The sequence below is a fragment of the Mesoplodon mirus genome, assembly GCF_964341445.2.
Source record: "Mesoplodon mirus genome assembly, chromosome: 3".
Taxonomy (NCBI): domain Eukaryota; kingdom Metazoa; phylum Chordata; class Mammalia; order Artiodactyla; family Ziphiidae; genus Mesoplodon; species Mesoplodon mirus.
The window spans coordinates 32,234,996-32,251,942 of NC_138978.1; the positions used below are offsets into that span (position 1 = coordinate 32,234,996).

General features: G+C 57.6%; 2 protein-coding genes across 2 annotated transcripts; one reads left to right on the forward strand and one right to left on the reverse strand.

The window, feature by feature from the left end:
* The first annotated feature begins 532 nt into the window (after positions 1 to 532).
* ADPRS (ADP-ribosylserine hydrolase) lies at positions 533 to 5,987 on the forward strand. The gene is made up of 6 exons (XM_082614707.1): positions 533 to 750; positions 3,239 to 3,335; positions 3,623 to 3,830; positions 3,931 to 4,115; positions 4,453 to 4,553; positions 5,147 to 5,987. The coding sequence occupies exons 1-6, from the start codon at positions 537 to 539 to the stop codon at positions 5,437 to 5,439; spliced, it is 1,098 nt and encodes a 365-aa protein (XP_082470833.1). The 5' UTR covers positions 533 to 536; the 3' UTR covers positions 5,440 to 5,987.
* Positions 5,988 to 8,315: 2,328 nt separating this feature from the next.
* Positions 8,316 to 12,484, reverse strand: COL8A2 (collagen type VIII alpha 2 chain). Its single transcript, XM_082615138.1, has 2 exons — positions 12,268 to 12,484; positions 8,316 to 11,652 (listed from the first exon to the last, which is right to left on the reverse strand). Exons 1-2 carry the CDS (start codon positions 12,467 to 12,469, stop codon positions 9,734 to 9,736), a joined length of 2,121 nt encoding a protein of 706 aa, XP_082471264.1. The 5' UTR covers positions 12,470 to 12,484; the 3' UTR covers positions 8,316 to 9,733.
* Positions 12,485 to 16,947: the final 4,463 nt, after the last annotated feature.

The following is a 16,947-nucleotide window of genomic DNA, read 5'->3' on the forward strand; positions in this document are numbered from 1 at the left end:
TCTCCCGTGCACGGAGGAGCAAAGATGGTAACATCATCCCTCAAGCTCCATGTTCCCAATCCCATGCCCTTCTCCGGGCTAGGCCAGCACCCTGGGCTCCAGCGCTGTGATCTCTAACCAGCTCTGTCCCAGCTGGACCCTCGCGTGCCCTCTTGACGCCTAGGGGAGGCCCAGAGGGGGCTAGGGTGACAGGGGGAGGGCTTGGGGGTGGCCGCCCAGGACTGAGTGACCCGAGCTGGGGCTGCTGTGGCACGGCTGGCCGACCGTGGGGGGCAGTGGCCCGAAGGTCTGGCTCAGTGCGCAGCCCTCGGGGACCCTTTAGTGGCCTTCCCGCCCGGCTGTGACGCCGTTTACAGGTCGGGGAAACGCGGGCTAAATACAGAGGCCGGGCCCAATCGAACGAAGGCTGCGGGACCGCCCCTTGTCACCCGCGGGGCAGCTGCGACTCCGGGCCGCGGGGCGGCGCTGTGGGGCCGGGGAAGCCGCGCGGTGGGGCGCGCGCGGGCCGCACCGGAAGTGGCGGCTGGTCCGCGCGGATGGCGGCGGCGGCGGCGATGACGGCGGCGGGCTGTGGAGGGGCTGGGGCGGCCCGCTCCCTCTCCCGCTTCCGAGGCTGCCTGGCGGGCGCGCTGCTCGGGGACTGCGTGGGCGCCGTCTACGAGGCGCGCGACACCGTCGACCTGACGTCAGTCCTGCGTCGGGTCCAGGACCTGGAGCCGGACCCCGGCTCGCCGGGGAGCGCGCGGACAGGTGGGCGGGGCCGGGCACACTGGGCACCGGGGAGCCGCGAGGGACTCGGGCAGGGAGGGGACAGCGGCCGGAGGGGCCCGATCTGCACGACCCGCGGGCACCTCGGATTCAGCGTGTCCAAATCCGAGCCCCGTCTTCACACGTCTCGCTCCGAACGTTCGCCAGCCTGGGGCTTGGCTACACAGACCTCCAAGCCGTGCAAGCCACGCCTAGACTGCGCCCAGTTCAATACTTAAGTCCCTGCCGATTTTACTCATTTTACGCGTTTTACCCGGGTCTCCCGAATCAGTGGGCCACCAGTCCATCTCCACGCAGCTGGAGGGCACTTCTGAAAGCAGATCTTATCGCGGCCTCCCCTCGTGAATCTCTGCAATAATTTTCCATTACCCTTAGGACAGAGCCAGACTCCTTAATGTTCCCTACGTGGCCGGCCCTCACCTGCGTCTCCAGTTTCACCTTATACCACCCTTGGCCTTGCTGTCTGCGCTGCACTTCCTCTCTCGTCGTGCCTCCTCTAGCTCAGGCTTTTGCATGTACTGCTTGTCCCTTTGCCTGTAAAGCTCTCTCCTCTCTGCCTCTCCCTCCCTGTGCAGTCAACTCATCACCCAGATCTCAGCGCAGTATCACGGCTGAGGATGATTCTTCTTGGAGAGCATGTAGAATAGTAAGAAAAAGGGGCCACACCCGTAACCCTGGAGGAGGAAAAGGAGCTAGAGAAGGAAACAGTTTATAGGAGGAGAAGCAGAGGGGAGATGGGTAACAACAAAACTCAAGAATTTCAAGATGAAGACACTGGTTACTGGTGTGAGGTTACAGAGAGGTTAAGTGGGGGGAAGTCTAGACTTAGAAAAGCATTTTCAGTAGAAGGTTGAACCCTGGTAGTTAGATTTCAGTGGGTTTAGGAGGAAATGGAAAAGGAGAAAATAGAGTATGTTTGGTATGAAGGGAAGGAGAGAGATGAGCTGTGGCTGAGGTGAAGACAGGATGCGGGGGGACAGTTTATAATTTCATTTTTGGTTTGATGTTAAGATGAGGGGAAGACATTTTAGGTTGAGATTTTAGGACCCTTTGGGTGCAAGTGGCAGAAAACCCAACTCAAAATGGCCTGAGCAAAAAGAGAATGCACTGGCTGGCATCACTGAGAAGTCCAGGGCAGGTCTGGCTTTAAGCAGAGCTAAATCACACCATCTCCTCAAGACTCAGTTCCTCTCCTTATTCAGATCTGCGTTCTTCTGGGTGGGCTTCACTCTGGCAGACCCTTCCCACAGGGTGGCCCTCAGCAGTTCCCAGCTCAGCATCTCCAGCAGAGGAAGTTTCTCTTCACAGTGGCACCAGCAGAGGTCTCTGATGGAGGCTCAGTGGCCTGGCTTATGTCACCCGTCCATCCCTGAAACAGGGAATGGGGTGCTGTTTGGCTGGGCCGGAGGTGGCATTGGCTCCATCCCCTATCATCTGGACTGGGAGTGGGAGAGAAGTGATTCCCTGGGGGAAAGCAGGGTGCAGGGACCGATCAAAGGGAGACCGGGTGCTGCTGTATCACAGAGGGAGGAGTTGAGGAGACAAAGGAAGGGCAAGGTCCCTGGGGAACTGGACTGGGGGGGCACTTCAAGAGGGACCAGTCCCTCTGAGGACAGACTGGAGAGTGTGGCTGTGAGTAGGTGCCTGTGAGCCTCTCTTCCTGGTGAAGTAGGGGTTGGGGGCTCCTGAGAGTGAAAGGGGAGGAGAAGGCAGGGTTGGGGCTTGGGATACCCAGAGCAGGGTGGGGATGGAGGGCGAGGGCAGAGGGCAGATGTGAGGAATAGAAGGGGCTCACTAGGGAGTATGCTTTGTCCTCTGTAACTGTCTCTTCTTCAGATAAAACCAAGTCCTTGGCCCTAGCTGGCTTATAGCCTATTTGAGGAGCTACCACATAACAATGGTGTGTGTTACAAGTGCCGGAGCAGTAGACTCGGGCACCCAGAGGAAGGAGACAGGGCCAGAGGAGGGCGGGGGAGCAGCCCCAGGTGGGAAGGACTTGACCCAGGCTCCAGGATTGGTTCTGAGGATGTGGAGAGGAGCAGTGGGCTATAAGATGGGTGAGGAAGGGCAGGCTTCAGATGGCCAAGGCAGTGAGTTTGGACCTCATCCTGAAGGCAGCAGTCAGCCATTAGGGCAGGAGAGTGAGATGAGGAAAGTGATATTCTACTCTTTTTCTGGCTGCACATATAGGTTGGGCTGGAGGGTGGGGAATATGCAGGAGATTTGAGAGGCCCAAAGCGGGTCCATTAAGACTGGAGATGCAGTGATGGCAGCCAGAAGGGGTGGAAGGTTTTCCTCCAGAAATCAGCAGGACATGGGCCTGACCCAGAGCCCTGGAAACTGGATGGGAGTGAGAGGCTGACCTGAGGCCTTCTGGAAGTAGTAGATAAAAGGAGGAGTGAGCGGGAGGCCAAAACCGCCACCCTCGAGCCCTGCAGCTCGATCTCCCACCCCCGCCCTGTCCCTGCAGAAGCACTGTGCTACACAGACGACACAGCCATGGCCAGGGCTCTGGTGCAGTCCCTGCTGGCCAAGGAGGCCTTCGACGAGATGGACATGGCTCACAGGTGAGGGCAGTGGTCCTGGGGTGAAGCAAACCAGGTGGGCAGAGTTATTGCACCCCTTGACCAGAGCAGTGACAACCGTGCATGCCGGGACACCCTCCCCGCACACCCCGCCGCAGGACACTCTCCCTGGGGCAGCTGCAGCTTCCCAAGCTAGAAGTGACGGCACCGCTGGCACAGTCTCCTGAGGTCCCCAAGGATCCCTCTTTTCCCAAACCAGCCAGGTTTCTTCTCTCCCAACCCTGGCAGGCATCTCTTAGATCATTACACTGTCCCCTTCTCTCCCCTAGGTTTGCTCAGGAGTACAAGAAAGACCCTGACCGGGGTTATGGTGCTGGAGTGATCACCGTCTTCAGGAAGCTCCTGAGCCCCAAGTGCCGCGATGTCTTTGAGCCCGCCCGGGCCCAGTTTAATGGCAAAGGCTCCTACGGCAATGGGGGCGCCATGCGGGTGGCCGGCATCTCCCTGGCCTATGGCAGTGTCCAGGATGTGCAGAAGGTAGTTAGGGCGGGCTGGCTTCTGGACGCTCTCATCCCTCCCTCCTCTGCAGCTTGGGTGCTGTGACAGCAGGTCTTTGCCTCCCTCACCTTTGTCCTAGTTTGCCCGGCTTTCGGCCCAGCTGACACACGCCTCCTCCCTGGGTTACAACGGTGCCATCCTGCAGGCCCTGGCTGTGCACCTGGCTTTGCAGGGTGAGTCGTCCAGTGAGCACTTCCTTGAACAACTCTTGGGCCACATGGAGGAGCTGGAGAGTGATGCCCAGTCTGTGTCAGATGCCCGGGAGTGAGTATGCAGGCTGGAGGCGGGCTGGAGGCGCGTCTGTGCATGTGCATGCTGGTGGGGTGGCCGTGCCTCAAGCTGAAACCTTCCTTCTTTAATTGCAGGCCCTAAGGAGGGGTGGGAAGAAGCCCTTTGCCTTGGCTGTGCCTCAGGGCTCTCCGGGTCCCAGAGAACAAACCGGGCGGCTCACACCTCGCCCTTCCCACTTCTTGCCCTGACACCCGTGCTTAAGTGTCAGATGCCCACGTCCCTGCCTCGCCCTCCCATGCAGCCCTTCCCCCTCCTGCCTTCTCCACCCTGCTGGCTCCGACCTCCCTGAAATCTCGCCCCCAACCCACAGGTTGGGCATGGAGGAGCGTCCGTACTCCAGCCGACTGAAGAAGATTGGGGAGCTTCTAGAGCAGGACTCAGTGACCAGAGAGGAGGTGGTGTCCGAGCTAGGTGGGTAGTCCCCCACCCGTCATCCTTCAGGGTCAGTCTTGGGCTCAGGAGTGGGAGGGGTGCCTGGAGTCACGCCTGCCGCCGTCACACCTTTGCCAGGGTTGCTGAGACAGAAGAGCCATGTTCCGTAGGGTCCTTGGCAGGCTGCGAGCACAGCGCCGCCTTGTTCTAGGGCGACAGTACCCTCGGCCTTAAAGATAAACATCCCAGAGATGGCAGCCGGCCGCTCGTTGTTTACAGCTAATGGTGATAACTGATGTTTATTCATACAGTACTTTTACTGTGTTCTGGGCACTATGCAGAATGCTTTACCTCTAGGATGTCATTTCACCCTCACACCAGCCCTGCGAGAATTCCTAACTTTATTCACTCTCTACACGAGGAGCTGAACCCAAGATACAGGAATCACACAGCCAGTGGGTGGGCGAGCCAGGATTTGAACCCAGGTAGCCTAACTCCAGAGCCTGTGCTCTTAATCGCAGCCCAACTTGAAGCTGAGAGTGTTGACTTGTGGCAGGTGGCAGGAAGCCTGGGGACATGTGGGGCTCGGGAAGGGGGGTGGCTCAAGCTCCCATGATCTGGCTTCCCCACAGGGAATGGCATTGCTGCCTTTGAATCTGTGCCCACTGCCATCTATTGCTTCCTGCGCTGCATGGAGCCCGACCCCGAGATCCCCTCTGCCTTCAACAGCCTCCAGAGGACTCTCATCTATTCCATCTCACTTGGTGGGGACACAGACACCATTGCCACCATGGCCGGGGCCATTGCTGGCGCCTACTATGGCATGGAACAGGTGCCAGAGAGCTGGCAGCAAAGCTGTGAGGGCTATGAGGAGACTGACGTCCTGGCCCAGAGCCTGCACCGGGTCTTCCAGAAGAATCTGTGAGGGCCACAGCTGCTGGGGCTCCGCCATACCCAGCAGGACCAACTAGAGCTCGGATTGGAAATCCTGGGCTCCCTTAGGCTTGGCTCCCTGCCTCGGCCTTCCTGCAGTGTGGCCGGAGTGCACCCTTGGGGCTGGGGACTCCTTTGGGGAGGTCACTGAACAGTGAGGGAGGGACGGGTGCCTTCTGGTGCTGGGTTCCTGGCTTCTGCAGAGCCTCGGTGCTCCTGGCTCCTCAGTCAGACATAAGGGACCGGGGCAGGTTTTATTTCAGAGCAGTACTTGTGGTGTTTTCCTTTATTATCTAGGACATGGAATTTGGGGAGGTGGAAATGATCTGCGGCATCATTTCTCCTTGTTGGGATTTAACCAGTTTGCCAGGAAGCCTGCCTTTGACTGCACAGGGCCCCCAAGCGCCAAGTTTATATGGAACAGGAGGTGGACACATGAATCTAGCTGATCTAGATGCACACCTGGCCCTTGGCTGTCATGGGTCTTGTTAACAGCTTCCTGACGAAGTTACAGAGCAATAAACAGTTCTTTAAATCCCACCACTGTTTCCTGTGTTTCTCTTCTGCCCTGAGTGGATTCTTCCCCCCTTGCCCTGTGCCTATGCCTCTCTGTCTGGGCCTCACCTAGGAGCTAGGGACCCAAGCTGCTGGCTTGTGGAGGCATATTCCTCCAGCTGTTCAGCCAGGAAAAGCAGAGCAGGCATGGTTTGGTGCTTTTTCCTGTTGGAGACCCCTCACAGTGGCCCAAGCAGCGGGCAGGAACAAGCCAGATTTTCCTGCTCTCAGAGCCTGACTTCATAGGTTGCTTCCCAGATAGAACCCAGGCCCAGCCAGGAACCAGAACGCTGTAGGAGGATGCAGAGGGGACCGTGTTATCACCGGACTGCTGACCTTTGTGTGAGGGGGGCACATCGTCTCAGGTGAAGGCCAGGCCTCATTCTGCATCTTGGGCCTCAGTCAAAGGCCTTGGCCTGTTGCGAAGTTCTGCACACCATCCATTCTGAAGAAAGGAAAATTGAAATGGAGGAGGCACCTCCCCTCAAACTTGAGGGATATTCCAGCCTCGGTGGAGAGAGACGCATGCCCAGCTCTGCAGCTAGCCTGAGGTTTCAGGACTGTTGGACAGGCCTGCTTTCAGCCAAGATGGGGTTCTTCCAGGCTGGGGAAAACCACAGCACTTTTCAGGGCACAGGTTGGTCTCAGGTCGGCTGTCCAGATTCCCAGAGTACGGCAAGTTATGGGGCAGTGCTTTCTCCCAGGACAGCTCCCCTGGCCCTGCCTTCAGCGTTGGGCCTGGCACTAGCCCCACCCACAGGAGCAAAGATTCCTGATTTCATTCATAATTTGTATCAGATGTTGAAACTTGACCCTTGGGATCCTGAGCCAGCTGTCATGCTCCACTACCCTTGAGAGCTTGCAGGAATGTTCCAGGGAAGCTTGATCCGTCTCCCCTAGCTCCAGCCACTGCCTTACTTTGCTTTCTTAAAATGCCTCTTGGCATTTACTTGGTGCAGAGCCTCGGCAGCTTCAGAGAATCAAGCATTTCTGATGCGGTGGTGAGAGGACCCCTGGCTGGGAGGAATGCACGCTCCTTGAGAGGGCACAGAGCAAGAGCCCCAGAGAGCTCCCTGGGTGCTTTATGAAATCCAGAGGCTCGAGACACCTCTGAATCAATGCCAGTTTCAGCACAGTGCTGTTTATTCAACAGGCTTTATTGAGATTGTGTCAATACAGTCAATACCGTTGTTTTTCTTTTCAAAAAGAAGTCCCATTTTCTTTGATTCCCAAGTGCATTTTTCCCCGAATCTTCTGTGACACAGGGTACCTAATAGGTATGTAGAGAACTAAGCTCCTATACCAGGTTAGAAAGGAAATTACTAACGGAAAACATTTAAACCTTAATCTTAAAAAAAAAACAAAAAACGAGGAATCAGAATATAAAAACGCACAAGGTAATGTAGTTGTCATTGTTAAAACCTGACATAGTTTATCAAAGCTAGTCAGTTAAGTAGACACCTGGAAATCCCATAAATATTTCGGAAACACCACCCACCTCTCCCCAAAGGCTTCAGGAATGACATTTAGCAGAAACTCAGTTCTGTGAAACAGCATTTTTTTTTTTTTTTTTTTTTTTGGCTCCCTGTACCCTCCTCAGGGCCCTGGGCTCCCACTAGGAGCTGATGCATTTCCGCCCGACAGAAGCCTCCCTAACAGGTCAGATGGCAGTGGCTTTGACCCAGGAAGGAGGCTGAGCAGATGGCCCCACGAGGTATGATTTGAGACTTAGTACCCGTGGGTGCCGATGAATAAGAAACCCACCAGGAACCGTAGCCACAACCTGCTCTTGAAGTGTCACTTGGGCAGATTTGGGTTTTCGTCTCTCCTTTTGAAAGTTAAAGCAAGCAAACGGTCTGCTTTGTTTGGAGAAGTTGTGGCCAGGCGATGGGCCTGAGGAGCCACAGAGTAACAAGTCGGGAGTCAGTGGCATGAAGAACCCAGGGGCAGGACGGGAATAAAGACGCAGGCCTATTAGAGAATGGACTTGAGGACATGGGGTAAGCTGGGACGAAGTGAGAGAGTGGCAAGGACTTATATAAACTACCAAACGTAAAATAGATAGCTAGTGGGAAGCAGCCGCATAGCACAGGGAGATCAGCTCGGTGCTTTGTGACCACCTAGAGGGGTAGGATAGGGAGGGTGGGAGGGAGATGCAAGAGGGAAGATATGGGGATATATGTATATGTATAGCTGATTCATTTTGTTATACAGCAGAAACTAACACACCATTGTAAAGCAATTATACTCCAATAAGGATGTTTAAAAAAAAAAAGAAGTCAGTGGCCAGCCTCCTTCCTCAACGTGGGAAGGAAGGCTGGCCTGGGCCAGAGCTGGAGCAGGTTCACGCTGGGTCCTCAGCTCTATCCACTCGGCTTGAACTAGAGGCTGAGGGCATGGGAGGGGGTCCTGCCTGTTTCCTGCAGGGCGGAGCTCTGATTGGGGAAAATGGCAGAAACATCCAACTCATTCCAAAGGAGCCTGTTGGCACCCTTTTTCTCAGGGCCTCATCCTCTTGGGCCCTAATCCTGCCTAGGACAGGAAATTGGAACCAGAGGGTGAAGGAGAGGAAGCCCCAGCAGATTAACCCCTGTAGTCAACACACACCCATCATATGGCTCTTATTAAGAAAAAGCAGGCGGTGGCCTTCATCCCCAAGCTTGTGTGCACCTTGTTCTGAGGGTAAACAAGAAGCTCTCTGCCTTGGGGATACTGGGGTTGGGGGTGGCAAGGATCCCTTACAATTTTGTCTGAGAAAATCAGCCCTCCCCCAGCAGTTGAAAGGAGAGAAAGGGAGGACTACTCATGTTTGCTGATTGCCCATCCTGCCTCGTGCCCGCCTGTGGCGGTCCCTAGGGGCCTGGGTGGCTGGCCTCATGATGGACAGAGCCAGAGCTGGTGGGGGCAGCCTGGGGGATGGAGATGAACGTGAAGAGCTGCCATCCTGCCCCAGACCCATGCCCCTACCCCTCACAAACCACCGTTCCCCATGGCTGCAGCCTGAGCAGTGAAGGGGGGTCGGCACTTCCTGAGAGCCTGAAGGAGGGGCCACACGCCAGCACCTGCCAGGGACAGGCCTGATGCCACCGCCCCACTGCTAGGGTGGCAGTCCTGACAGGGCATCCACTGGCTACCTCAATGGTCCCCCTCCTCTCCCTTCCCCTGGAGAGAAACAAAAACTCTTCAGGGGACCCACCGTCTTATGCTGGAGGTCCCGCCCGGGGCAGCCGGAAGAGCCCCAGCCAAGAACTGAGGGAGGCCCTGCCCCATTCCTTGAGCAGGGGCCGTCTGCGGGCAGGCCGGAAGGGCAGGGCTGTGAAGATGTCTGCCCGGGGGAATGGGTGGGGGAATTCAGTCCCCTCTCAGCTCTGACTCACAGAGCAGCAGCATCCTTTGCCGCCCAGCAGAGCCCAGCACTCACAGGGGGCCAGGGGTCTCCACCAGCTGGGCAGAGTGTCCTGGAGCCCTGCCTGCAGGCCAGGCAGGGCAGGAGAGGGGGCACAACCCCGACGCTGCACAGACACTCGGGGGAGAGGAACGCAGGCCACCTTCTTCCAGAAACAACCTCAGCCTGCGCGGAGGGAGAAACCCAGTCAGTCTCCTCAGGCCGAGGCCACGGCCGCCTCTGTTCCCGCCTCTGTTCGGCCTTTGGTTTTTTCTTTAAATGGAGGTTCTTTGTAAGTGAGAAGGTCTCTCTGCCGCTAAAGAGGAGGAGGCCGGGGCAGCATGGGTTATGTGGGGCACAGCAAGAATCCTGAAAAGGAGGAGTGGATGTACTCGGTGGAATAGAGGCCATTGGCCTGGTCCGAGGGCATCTGCACCCAGACCTGGTCGTTTGGCCTCAGCTGGAGCACGGCCCCCCCAGACGCCTGGTCCAGGTAGCCCTTCTTGTACTCGTCATAGGTGTAGGTGGCTGGCACGTTGTTCTTGTACAGGGCCACCCACACGTTGGTGCCCTTGACGTGCACGTGGTAAGCAAAGTAGTAGACCCCGCCCACGGGGCAGGTGAAGATGCCGGTGGCCGGGTTGTAGCCACTGTGGCCATTGTAGAGGGTCCGGTCAAACTTCACAGGCATGCCTGAGGCAGGGAAGGGCGAGGTGAGCACAGCGGTGAAGGCGGGCGTGGCGTGGGCCGACAGCTCGCCCAGCCCAAACCGGGGCTTGGTCCCCTTGCCCAGCACAGCTCCCTGCACGCCGCCATTGGGCAGGTGCAGGCCGGCGATGCCAGTCTCATCGAAGGCCCCAGGGGCACCAGGGGGCCCGGGAGGTCCGGGAGGCCCAGGAGGGCCCGTGAGTCCTGGGGAACCTGGAACCCCAGGTGGCCCTGTAGGCCCAGCCATGCCAGGTTCCCCCACTTTCCCCTCTCCAGGGGGCCCCGGCAGGCCTGGTTCACCCTTCAGGCCTGGCAGACCCTGCGGCCCGATAGGGCCAGCCGGCCCCTGGAGTCCTGGGATTCCAGAAGGGCCCCTCAGGCCAGGCTGCCCAGGGAACCCCAAGTCACCCTTCTGCCCCAGGGCTCCTGCCACCCCTGGTCCTCCAGGGCGGCCCGTGAAACCTGGCTCGCCTTTGGGCCCAGTCGGTCCAGGAGGTCCATGAGCCCCTGGAAGCCCCCTCTCTCCTGGGAGCCCAGGTTTCCCAGCCAGGCCACTAGGCCCCTGGTCACCCCGAATGCCAGGCACTCCTGGGGGTCCACCAGGCCCCGTCTCTCCCTTAGGCCCCAGGGGCCCACGTCGGCCAGGTAGCCCTGCAGACCCCGGAAGTCCAGGGGGGCCCCCAAGTCCCTGTGGTCCCTGTTCCCCCGGCTCCCCATCCTCACCTGGCTCGCCCCTGTCCCCCAAGAGCCCCGGGACCCCAGCTGGGCCCCTGTCCCCCTTGGGACCTGGCAGCCCTGGCATCCCATAGCCAGTGGGGCCTATCAGGCCAGGAAGGCCCCGGGTGCCTGGCTCCCCTTTGGCCCCTGGTGGGCCCTGTGGCCCTGGCACCCCTGCTGGCCCTGGTACCCCCATACCATCCAGCCCAGGGGGCCCTTTGGGGCCCAAAGCTCCTGGCTCCCCCCTGGGTCCTGGTAGCCCAGGAGGCCCAGACTCACCCTTATCTCCAGGGGCCCCAGGAAACCCATCCAAACCTGGTTTGCCCAAGCCAGCTGGACCAGGGAGACCAGGGGGTCCGGGGGCACCCCCCTGGCCTGGGGCTCCAGGAAGCCCTGGTTGGCCCACTCCATTTTCGCCCTTGAGGCCTCGATCACCCGGGGGCCCAGGCTCTCCCTGGGGCCCTGGCTCCCCCCCAAATCCTGGGGGCCCTGGCACCCCCTGGGGGCCTGGTTTTCCAGGGACAGCAATGCCTGAGGGCCCAGGTAGGCCAGGGGGCCCTGGGGGACCCCGGAGGCCCTGGTCCCCTCGTATCCCTGGCTCCCCCCGAAGCCCCGGCTGCCCTGGTGGGCCAACCTTGCCTGGAATCCCTGGGGGACCAGCCTTGCCCATCCGGGAGAAGCCAGGGGGGCCAGCGGGTCCAGGCTGCCCATGTAGCCCTGGTTTTCCAGTGCCTGGTTTTCCTGGGAAGCCAGGAGGGCCAGGGGGACCCCGCGGCCCGGGTTTTCCAGGCGGACCAGGCTCTCCTTTCAGGTCCATTGGCAACAGCGGTAGAGGCATTTCTGAGAGAGAAAGAGAGAGAAGGGACAGTCAGGGGCCTGGACAGTGGGGACAGGGGACCCATCTTCCCACTCCCCATACCAGCATGTGGTGCAACTTGAGGGGACAAGGTTCTGTATCTGTTCATGAAGACCAGGCCCGGTCCCCGCCTCCCTGCTGTCATGGAAGATGGAATTTAGGAGGTTCCGTGGGCACCTTGGGAACGGCAGGGTATCCACACCCAGGGCTCTTAGCACCCAACCCACCCAGACTAGGCCTTCCCTAAGAGCTTCTCATCCCTGCCTGACCGGGGTGGAGTGGCCACCAGGTGGCACCAGCATCCCTCCTTAGAGCCAATCGGAGCCGACCCGCCCCCCCCCACTTCCCCACAAACCTTCCCGCCCCTCCCTCTACCTAAAGACCATCTCCGCCAGCCAGCGGCACCCCACTTCCCCACCCCACTTCTACACCCGCCCCGGACCAGCATCAGGAAGAAAGTGGAGATGGCAAAGTCTTTGGTGGGGATTGAGGGGCTGTGGCCGGAGGCGGGGGCGCCTGGGAAGAGCTGGTGGAGGTCGGGAGGCAGGGAGTTGGGGGTCAGGACTGTCCGAGGCGGGGCGGGGCGGGGAGGTGCTCACCCAGGTATTGGCCCTTGCCCTCGCGGAAGGGCGGCCCCACGGGTCCTTTGTGCATGGGCTGCACGTACTGCACCGGCGGGTAGCCCGCTGCCCCGGCGGCTCCACCGCTGGCGGCCGCCCTCAGCCCGCACCCCAGCATGAGCCCCAGCAGCAGCAGAGGTGGCGGCGGCAGCGAAGACAGGGACGTCAGAGCGCCCCGCATGGCGTCCTTGGGCTTGCTGCAGGGAGGAACGAGAGGGGCCGTCAAGCCAGCCCATGGGTACTTTGGCACCAGGCCCAGGGACTCACAGAAAGATCAGAATTTAGATATTATTCACAAGCAATTCTCAAAGTCTCAGAGTCTGCAGAAGTTACTAAACCTCTCCTAATCCTGCCCATAGCTCTCTATCACCGCCCCCCCAAGTCTACCGAGGACCCCTCCCTGGACAACGGCCTCCCCCTAACTATTCACTTGGCAGCTAGATGCCCTTCCAGAGCACCTCTAACACTGGCACAGCTCTGCCAGAAACTGTTTGATGATTACACCCACTACCATGTGCTGGGCTGGCTCGAGCCAGGGGCTAAGCTCTCTAGAGATGGAAGCTCACTTAATCCTCCTAACACTTTAACGAGGTACTGTTATTGTCATTCCCATTTTCCAGATGACAAAACTAACGCAGAGGTCTCTAGGAAGCAGACCGGGATTTTTTTTTTTTTTTTTTTTTTTTTGGTTGCACTGGGGCTTAGTTGCAGCAGGCAGGCTCCTTAGTTGTGGCATGAGAACTCTTAGTTGCGGCATGCATGTGGGATCTAGTTCCCTGACCAGGGATCGAACCCAGGCCCCCTGCATCAGGAGCATGGATTCTTTTTTTTTTTTAACATATAAATTCATTCATTTGTTTATTAGTTTTGGCTGTGTTGGGTCTTTGTTGCTGCGCGCAGGCTTTTCTCTAGTTGCGGCGAGCAGGGGCTACTCTTTGTTGTGGTGCGCAGGCTTCTCACTGCGGTGGCTTCTCTTGTTTTGGAGCATGGGCTCTAGGCACGGGGGCTTCAGTAGTTGTGGCTCGCGGGCTCTAGAGTGAAGGCTCAGTAGTTGTGGCGTACGGGCTTAGTTGCTCTGCGGCATGTGGGATCTCCCGGACCAGGGCTCAAACCCGTGCCCCCTGCACTGGCAGGCAGATTCTCAGCCACTGTGCCACCAGGGAAGCCCTGGGAGCATGGGATCTTAACCACTGTGACACCAGGGAAGTCCCAGAACTGGGATTTGACTAAGGTCTCTCTGACCTCACATTATGTCGATGCCCTTCTGGGGCTCCCCACTGCCTTCAGGATCAAGTCCTTTGTGGGAATTCCCTGGCGGTCCAGTGGCTAGGACTCCATGCTCTCACTGCCAGGGGTCCAGGTTCAGTCCCTGGTCAGGGAACTAAACTCCCGCAAGCCGTGTGGCCAAAAATCAATTAATTTTAAAAAAAAAGAAGGGGCTTCCCTGGTGGCACAGTGGTTAAGAATCTGCCTGCCAGTGCAGGGGACATGGGTTCGAGCCCTGGTCCGGGAGATCCCACATGCAGTGGGATCTAAGCCTGTGCGCCACAGCTACTGAGCCTGCGTTCTAAAGCCCGTGTGCCACAACTAGTGAAGCCTGCGCACCTGGAGCCTGTGCTCCGCAGCAAGAGAAGCCGCCACAATGAGGAGCCTGCACACAGCAACAAAGAGTAGCCCCCACTCGCCGCAACTAGAGAAAAGCCTGTGCGCAGCAACAAAGACCCAATGCAGACAAAAATTTTTAAAAAGTCCTTGGTGCCCAGCATGGCGTTCAGGCCTTTTAAATCTAATCACCTAGTGGGTGCCTGTGTCTCCAACCCTATCACCTGCCACCCCTTTCTCTGCCTCTCCCCTCCCCCATACCTTTGCCCCAGACACCAGGCAGCCTCACACTTCTGGGCCTTTGTACCTGCTAGTTCTCTACCTGCAGTGTTCTTCCTCTCTCCAACTCGTCCTTCAAGGCCCAGGGAAGCTGTCATCCCTTCCTCTATAGAGTTAACCCCTCACTCCTGTGTCCTGATCTAGCCCTGTCACAGCATTTAGCTCAGCTCTGAGAACAAGGCCTGGGTTGGGAAGAAGCACAGGCTCCAGATTTGGATGGCCACCCTGAGTCCTCTGCTCACCAGGTGGGGAAGCCTGGGCAAGAGGTTTCCACTCTGTGAACCTCAGTTTCCTCATCTGTAAAATGGAATAACACGTCCACACAAAAACGTGTACATGAATGTTCATGGTGACATTATTCATAACAGCCACAAAGTAGAAACAACACAGATGTGCATCCCCTGATGAATGGATAGTGTGGTATATCCATACAACGGACTATCATTCAGCAATAAAAAGACGGGAAATACTGATAAATGCTACAATACAGATGAATCTTGAAAACATTATACCAAGTAAAGAAGCCAGTCACAAAATCATATTATCTAATTCTATTTGTATGTTCAGAATAGGTAAATTTATAGAGACAGAAAGTAGATAGATGAGTAGTTGCCTAGGGCCGGGGGGAGTGGAAATGGGGAGTGATTGCTAATGGGCACAGGGCTTCTATTGGGGTGATGAAAATGTTCTAAATTGCTTGCTGTGATGGTTGCACAATTCTGTGAATACCTTAAAAAAAACATTGATTCGTACACTTCAATGAATCAATTGTATGCTATGTGAATTGCATCTCAATAAAGTTCTTTTTCTTGTTTTTTTTTGTTTTTGTTTTGTTTTTGTTTTTGCGGTACACAGGGCTCTCACTGCTGTGGCCTCTCCCGTTGCGGAGCACAGGCTCCGGACGCACAGGCTCAGCGGCCATGGCTCACAGGCCCAGCCACTCCACGGCACGTGGGATCCTCCCGGACCGGGGCACAAACCCGTGTCCCCTGCATCGGCAGGTGGACTCTCAACCACTGCGCCACCAGGGGAGCCCTCAATAAAGTTCTTTTTTAAAAAAAACTAGGCTAGGGAATTTCCTAGTGGTCCAGTGGTTAGGACTCTGCGCTTCCACTGCTGGGGGCCCGGGTTTGGTCTCTGGTCGCGGCCAAAAATATAAAATAAAACAAATTAAAAAAAAATTTTTTTTTTAAAGCTAGGCTAACAACCTGCTTCTCAAGGCTGCTGTGATGATTAGAGGTATCACAGTGCCTCACGGCAAGCACCCATCAATATCTTCACAGTGGACTAGCCTGGCATTTCACACACCCCAGGAAAGTCTCACTTGCCCTGGCATCCCTGCTCCGGGCTCTCCTCACCCCACCCAGGGGCCTCTCCACACCTGCATCTGGCCGCAGGAGGGAGTGCGGGTGCGTTGTGCACACCCAGGGATGCATGTGGGGCTGAGCCTGGAGCTGCAGTGCGGTGTTCCTCCAAACTCAGTATCACTCAGGGCTTTGCAGGAACGAACGCGGGGGTCCGGAGAAGGTCGGTGAAGCTGCCAACCCAGCTCTGCCATCAACCTCTCTGTAACCCTGGGCAGGTCGTTCAGCCTCCCTCAGCCCCAGCATAATAGTAACACCTGCCACCTAAGGGCTCCCCACGTGCCAGGCAGGGCTTCACCAGCTTCACATCACTAATCCTCTTAATGATCCCCCCACCAGCTCATACAATTATAATCCCCTATTTTATAGACGTAGAAACAGAAGCTTAGACTAAGAATCTTGCCCAGAACACCTTCCCTCAACACAGGCCACCTGCTCTATCTGCACCATGATTGGTGCTGGGCCTCGTGAGGCCACACGGTGTAGGCCTGGCACTCAGCTACTGCTGACGGAAGCTCTGGCCACGCACTGCCCTAACGTTTCTTTGACGTTCCATCCACATGCAGCCCTTCGAGGCTTGTCGGCCCTGTTTTACAGATGAGGAAACCGAGGTGCAGTCGGAGCCTAAACCCAGGCACTCTGACTCTTGAGCCCCAATCCCTAACCACCACACCGTGTGGCCTCTCCGGAGCGGGATAAGGGCCCTCCTGCACTTGCCACCTGAGCTGGGGGGCTATTAGGGTGGAGGTGGTGCTCACACATCACAGAGCCAGAATGTTCTGCCTGGTAGGGGGGCAGAGGGTTGGGGGAGCAGGTGGAGGGGCAGAGCTTGCTGCAGGAAGCAGGGGGAGGGGAGTGAGCAGTTCTGGCCTGGGTGGGCCAGAGGCCAAGGTCATGGCACCCCCACAGGAGGACTCAAGAGAGCCCTGGCTCTGGGGAGCCCTGGTCCCCTTCCCATGCTGAGTTGAGGCCTCACTAGGCGTGAGGGGTGATGGAGGGTGCAGGCAACCTCAGGCTCAGCTGGGAGGGTGTCTGGGGTGGGGAGAACTGTGGAGGAGCACAGGCAGGCCGGGTGCCAGAGGAAGAGCCCCCAGTCCACTCAGGAGCCCGGGCAGGGGCAGGGCCCCGTGCCAGCTGCCCACTTTTCTTTCCTCCTTGGCAAAGTGGATCTCCAGGAAGCATCCCCACCCTACACCCTGTGGCTCCCTGAACTTGCCCCATCCCAGCACCGACAGCATTGTGGTGGTGGGGCAGATCTGCTGCAGGACCCCAGAGCAGGTGTTTCCTCTGGAGGGAGGGGTGTCTGAGTGAGGATGACAGCTCACACCTCTGGTGGGGCACCGCCTAAGTGCTGCATATTCTGCATTTGATTTAATTCCCACAAGGTCCCTGGGAAAAAGGAACTATTGTGCTT